The sequence below is a fragment of the Dendrobium catenatum genome, unplaced genomic scaffold (genome assembly GCF_001605985.2).
Source record: "Dendrobium catenatum unplaced genomic scaffold, ASM160598v2 fragScaff_scaffold_243, whole genome shotgun sequence".
NCBI lineage: Eukaryota > Viridiplantae > Streptophyta > Magnoliopsida > Asparagales > Orchidaceae > Dendrobium > Dendrobium catenatum.
Genome location: NW_021318705.1, coordinates 1040509 through 1046956, shown reverse-complemented (window position 1 = coordinate 1046956; position 6448 = coordinate 1040509). Strand labels below are relative to the sequence as shown.

The window sequence follows — 6448 nt, the reverse complement described above, 5'->3', positions numbered from 1 at the left end:
TTTCAACCGTCTAAACGAAGACACAGAGCATTTTCGGTGAATAAAAAAATAGAGTCAGCAACTCTTTCTAACTAAAAAAAATTACATATATATTATATAAAATTATTAATATTAATTTTTTTAAATTGGCATATTTTTATATGATTAAAATATTTAGAAAATTTTATAATTGAAAAGTTATCATTTATTTAACAAATTTATAGTATAAAATATTTAACATTATAAATAATACAAAATTTTTATCAAAATAATCTAATAATTTTAAAGTTATTCTCATACATTTTGTATATAATTATTTATTTTCAGAAAGAAATATCAGATAATTTAAAAATATTCTTCCATGAAAATTTACTGGTCCAATTTCTGACATTTTGGTAAACTAAGCTTTGATTTGCCGGCGACGATGGTCTAAGAAGAGAGAGAAAGCGAGGGAGGAGAGAAAGAAAACAAATACAGAGATAAGGAGAGCTCAATGGAGCCCTAGCCGTCACCCATTACCTACCACATGATCAAGGACCCAATGCTTTCCCCCTTCGGAAATTCTTACTTTGACCTACTGCTTTTACCATTTTCATTCAACTATTTATTGAATATTTTTTGCAGTGATTCTACTAATCGAGAGATAGGGGAAGAGGTAGGGAAAGAACGAAAGAGGAGAAAGTAGAAGAGTTGCGGTTACGCTGCTTTCTTTTGACGCTTTTGGTTTGGCATTTCATGGCAGATGCCCAGGTGAGTGCCCCCGGTTTTCTTCTCGGATTCCCATGTTCTTGTTTTTCCTTCGGTTTCTCTAGTCAGGCTTAGTTTCTTTCTTCTTATTTCCGGGTTTTCTTGGGATCTTCTTTGATTTTTATTGTTTATTTTTTCGTGATTGGTGCCTATTTCTCCTTAATCTGTGTTGCGGATTGAGGTTTTCATGATGGGCATGACAAAGTCGGCATTTTTAGAGGATTTTTTATGGCGCTTTGGCTAAAGTCCAATGCTTTCGGGGGCTAGATTCATTGGCCTCCGGTTGGGACGCTTGTTGACAAATCTAAGGAAAATTGGTATCCCGGATTTTGTCACTGCCTTGTTAAAATATTTCCTTTTTTGTTCCTCAGAACCGTTCCTCTTGCTTCGGAGGGAATTCAGGGAGCTTGTTGCAGTTTATAACCAGCGTTGCTAATTGCTCCAGTATTCTGACGAGGTCTCAATTGGTTTGTTTTTAAGAATTGTTTTTTAAAGTGGAGGTCATGATGGCCCAGGGATGCTTCAGTGAGGAAGAGGAGGCGGATCAGTTCTTCGACACCAGTGAAGAGCTATCATCATTGTTGGATTCATTTCAAGAGAAGAATTCTAACAATTTGTTCGACCGAGATCCCCTTTACCAGATTTGGATTAAGAGTCCAGGTAGCATTCAACAACGTCGAACCATGTTCATGAAGTGGATGGGTTTGGATCAAGCTGGAAGAGCAAAACCTGTTTCTGTTGATGCAGATGGTGAACTAATGCTGGATGACTCAATTACAATGGACTTTGATAGGTTATCCATGGACTTTGGTGCTGTGCTCAGGGGTTCCGAATCAGAGAATGGCTGCTCATCTTCTCCTTGTTCTGATGAGGTTCAAAGCACTTCTGAAGATAGATCCTCTGATGCGCAATTTGAGCATAGAGTCAAGAATTTAGATGAAGATAGGGTGTTTACCACAAGTGAATTCAGCCAGGATGGCACTGTAAGAAGTCCTGTGGAGTTTGGTTCAAATCAAATGGTGGCCGTTGATGAATTTGAGAGAAGGCTTAGCTCATCTTTTTCGAGCTGTAACTGTGAGAATTTTCCTAGGAGGTTAAGAGTTGGGTGGCTGAGGAGATTGGGTGCTTTGGCTTGCATTGCAGATAAGCAATTCTATGGAGTTAATTCAGACATCTCTGATTATGATCCGAGCAGGGATACCAGGTTTCAAAGAGTTTTTGTCCGACCATATCGAAAGCAATTCAAGGAACTCTCTGCAGTTTACATGGGACAGAATTTTGTGGCCCATCATGGTGCCATTCTGACCATGAAATTTAGCCCTGATGGAGAGTACTTAGCAAGTGGGGGTGAAGATGGAGTTGTGAGAGTATGGAAGGTGATGGAGTGTCAAAGGACCAATGCAAATGACATTCCTATTGATAACCCTTCTTGTATTTATTTTAGTATGAAAGATAATTCAGAACTTTCACCTCTCTATATTGATAAGAAAAGTATGATCAACTCTAAGAGTTTGCGAAGAACATCAGATTCAGCTTGTGTTGTCATCCCTCAAGATATTTTTCAAATATCTGAGAAACCTTTATATGAGTTTCATGGCCATAATGGGGATGTATTGGATATTGCATGGTCTAAAGACTTGGTAAGTTTAAACTTGAATACATTCTCTCAACTTCAGTACATTCTTAGCAATAAATTTCTACAAGATAATTTATATCTAATGATTGTTTTTTGCAGCATCTACTATCATCTTCTGTTGATAAAACAGTTCGTTTGTGGAAATTGGGGTGTGATAGATGCGTCAAAGTTTTTTCTCACAATAACTATGGTTTGTGCATCTGTATATTGTTAGCTAATTGGTTTCTTACCTCCTTTATAATCATAAAATGGAGATGAATTATTTGTTTGATGACATTATGCAGTGACCTCAATTCAGTTTAATCCGACGGACGAGAGATATTTCATTAGTGGCTCTATAGATGGGAAAGCTCGCATCTGGGAAATCTCAACGGGTCGAGTTGTGGATTGGACCGATGTTAAACAAATAATAACTGTAGTTTGTTATCGCCCGGATGGCAAGGTAGTTAGTTAATATTGATGTCCTGTTGTTGGAGATATCTATGGAGTTTTTGAAGATAAAGCTCTTCCTTTGCATCTTGCAGGTTGTAGTTGTTGGCTCCATGATGGGCGATTGCCGCTTCTATGATGCATCAGGTGCATTTGAATTGTTCTTACTTTTTTCTGTTACTGATGGAGAAAATTTACAGAGCAAAATTCTCATTTTTTTTTTCTCTTCATATCATGATTCAGATAATCATCTGCAATTAGATGCTGAGATTACCTTTCAAGGAAGGAAGAAGTCAGTAGACAAGAGGATAACTGGCTTTCAGGTAGTCTTCTTCATTGATAAGAACTTAGTGAACTTAGAATGTTCATTTCATAATAATTTCAATGTCTTAAAATAATTTTTTATTTCTACAGTTCTGTCCTAACAACCATCTCAAGCTAATGGTCACTTCTGCTGATTCAACAGTGCGAATCCTTGATGGCATTGAATTAGTCTCTAAATTCAAAGGTTTTGAACAAAACTTTTCTATGTTGAAAAACTATTCCAGAAGTTGCTGCCACTATATTCATTTTATCTTAAATTTCACGTTTTTGTTTTCCTTTTTCTCAGGCCTTTGCAATGCTGGAAGCAGGATATCAGCCATGTTCACGCCTAATGGACAGCATATTGTATCTGCTAGTGAAGACTCTAATGTCTATATATGGAACAACACAAACCAGGATCACATCCATTCAACGAAGAATGTGAAGAGCTCTTGGTCCTCTGAGCGTTTTACCTCCAACCATGTCTCAGTCGCAATACCATGGCAGGGTTTCTTATCAAAAATCTCGCAGTTGAATGGCGACGCCAAGCTCATCTCGACGCAGCGGCACAACACAGAATTTACTGAGAAGGACTTTTCATTCTTTGCCAGCTCTGTTGGGAACAAATCTGACTATTTGTCACCTTCAAGTAGTTTCACCCTTTGGCCTGATTTCTTTTCAGAGACCACTCCAAAGGGTTCAGCAACCTGGCCAGAAGAGAAGCTCCCATCAACCATGCCAAACTCTTCTAGTCTCAGCAAATCACAGCTCAAGTTTCTGAAAACTTCCTGGCAAAACACCAGCTCCCATTCCTGGGGCCAAGTAATTGTGACCGCCGGTTGCGATGGCCGGATCCGGTCTTTCCAAAACTACGGTTTACCGGTCCACTTGTAAATTTTTGAGGCACTGTAGATATAATGCCTCTGTAAAGAACATCACAAGCTCAGTTGCTTCCTCATTTGTCTCAGTAGCAACGTAAACCACCTTGATGAGAAGAGGCATTGGACCATGTTGATACTATGAGCATCATGAGTAAGTGGAGGATACAAAAGCAGCCCAGATGCTGAAATGATTTGTTCAGTTTTCTGAGAGTTCTGTATCTCTAATGGTTTCTTCTGTTCTGTAAATGATGAGAGGCTCATGGGTTTTGAGATGTACATTGCTCTGCTCATCTTCCTTGGATGACAAGCATCCACCGAAGCAAATGTGGGTGGATTTGTATTGGTTGCATGGTTATTTAGATTTATTCATATATAAATAATATATTCTTTCGTCTGTTGATAAAATTATGTCTCTTGCTTGTTTGATGGTGTTGATGAATGATGAATGTTTTCGTAGAAATTGCTTGGCTTGGTGTGTTTAAGAACTTATTAGAGTCTCTCTTGGTTTTTTCTTTATTTGAATCGACATGTCTTGTTAGGGAAAATTTATTCTTTGCGTATTCCAGACAGCGTCCGGAGACTAACCAAAACGTGTCGCATTAATTTTTACTTGGTACTAGTGCTCGGTACTGTTGTGTACAGGGTGACATGGTGTGTTCTGATTAGTCTCCGAATCATCCGGTGTCCGCACAGAATAATTTTCCCTTGTTAGGAAGCTCCGGACTCTATTCCAATCAAAATATATTTATACTTTTAGCCTTATTATTTGAATAGCAATGATGAAGAAGCTCTTATAGTCTTGCTATAAAAGCATCCATGATTGAGAGATTTTACTAAATATCAAGAAAATGGGTTTTATAAATCATTCATCTATATTTTTATAAATATATGAAAAATCAATAACATATAAGAATTACTTAAAACTCTAATTTTATATAATAAAATTATTTATATGAAAATTTTCACCATTAACTTATATATTTAATTTTAAGTCTTAAAAAAAAAAGAAATGTATTTCATATATTATATTAATTAAAAATTGTGCACAATATCAATTATAAGTATGTAAGCACTAGACAATTATAGAACAAAGCGAATATGTTTTCTTCGGTCGAATTCTACTTAGGAGTTAATGAATATTTAATTTAGAGAACATCTTAGGGTGAATTTGAATATGACTTTTACTCTGGAAAGTAGATAGAGATGATGCTTTTGTTTGGGATGATTTTTTAATTGCTTTTTAAAGCAGTTTTCTAATAAGAAAGCTTTTTTAAGGTCTTATTTGGGACAGTTTTCTTACTGCTTCTTAAATTAAATTTTTAGTACAAAAATTTTAAATTTTGTATTAAAAAGTTGTTTTAAGAAACAATAAAAAAGTCGTCCCAAACGAAGCCTAAGAAACAGTACAAAAACTGTCCCAAACAAAGCCTATATTTCCAGATGTTTGATTCAGCATCACTAGCAACAACCACAACAACATGAAGTCTTTATCTCATACATGGGATCAACTATATGAATAATTGTTCTCCCCTCGAGCTAAATAACTTTGTATTCCTTTCTATTCGATTTTGAGTAAATTCATTTGATTTAACATAATTCCAATTAAAAACTAATCACATATTATGAAGTCAAATTCTCTATATCTTAATCTTCTTATATAAGGGATGTCACTAATTGTTGAACCCCTACTCATCAAATCATTCCTCAACAAGTTTTTGTTCATCTTTGGTCCAAATGATATGATGAATGACGAAAAATTATTCTGTACGGACGCCGAACATCGTCCGGATACCAATCAGAATCCACCATGTTACCCTTTTACTGTACCGCGGCTCGGTACTGCTCGGTACCGCAACATGGTATCGCTCAGTACCATGACATCCAGATGTAGAGCTACATCCGACTTCCACATATAATAATTTCTTACAAATGACAGTGTGGTTAGGTTGGCATTCAGTAATTTAATAAGCTAGCTGTAACTCAGCAAGCTAAGATATAAGAAAATGTCAATAAAATTTCATGTGATGAGATGATGAAACATTAGAAAGGACAGTACAACAATAAAGTGTAAGGAAATTATTATGATCCTTATTTGGATGATTGGGTGGCCACATTTATATTGCATAGTGTTTGAATATTTGGATGGAAGCTATTTGTAGTTGGCTTTGATTGAGCTTGAAGAAGATGGTGCAATGGAGTCTGATGTTGTGTGCCCACTAGAGATGTGCACATTTCATTAGGGTCTCTGGTGCCTATGGATGGATGGAGACTTGAGCTATATTAACTTTTCTTCTTTTTTTTGGTGAGAAGTTGTTCTCAGGACTTTTAGCTGAGTAATGAATAGTTTTAATGATTGGAACTTTAGGGTTTTTATTTTCTATAAAGTTTTATGAACAATTTAAATTATGACACATTTATTTGTGTATGTCAATGTGTTTGTGATTTTGTTCTATGAGATCTTGATTTAATAATA

At 36.0% G+C, this 6448-nt stretch overlaps 1 protein-coding gene across 1 annotated transcript; it reads left to right on the top strand.

The window, feature by feature from the left end:
* The first annotated feature begins 375 nt into the window (after nucleotides 1-375).
* On the top strand, nucleotides 376-4380 carry LOC110094706 (uncharacterized WD repeat-containing protein alr3466). Its single transcript, XM_020820003.2, has 8 exons — nucleotides 376-729; nucleotides 1098-2366; nucleotides 2462-2552; nucleotides 2647-2804; nucleotides 2887-2938; nucleotides 3035-3114; nucleotides 3206-3299; nucleotides 3402-4380. Exons 2-8 carry the CDS (start codon nucleotides 1230-1232, stop codon nucleotides 3986-3988), a joined length of 2199 nt encoding a protein of 732 aa, XP_020675662.1. The 5' UTR covers nucleotides 376-729; nucleotides 1098-1229; the 3' UTR covers nucleotides 3989-4380.
* The last annotated feature ends 2068 nt before the right edge of the window (nucleotides 4381-6448 follow it).

Excerpts from the sequence above, each read along its gene's own strand:
- LOC110094706 (XM_020820003.2), top strand. The coding sequence starts at position 1,230 with ATGATGGCCCAGGGATGCTTCAGTGAGGAAGAGGAGGCGGATCAGTTC. Across the intron at positions 2,553-2,646 it reads TTTTTCTCACAATAACTATG|TGACCTCAATTCAGTTTAAT; the intron begins GTTTGTGCATCT and ends GACATTATGCAG. Across the intron at positions 3,300-3,401 it reads ATTAGTCTCTAAATTCAAAG|GCCTTTGCAATGCTGGAAGC; the intron begins GTTTTGAACAAA and ends CCTTTTTCTCAG.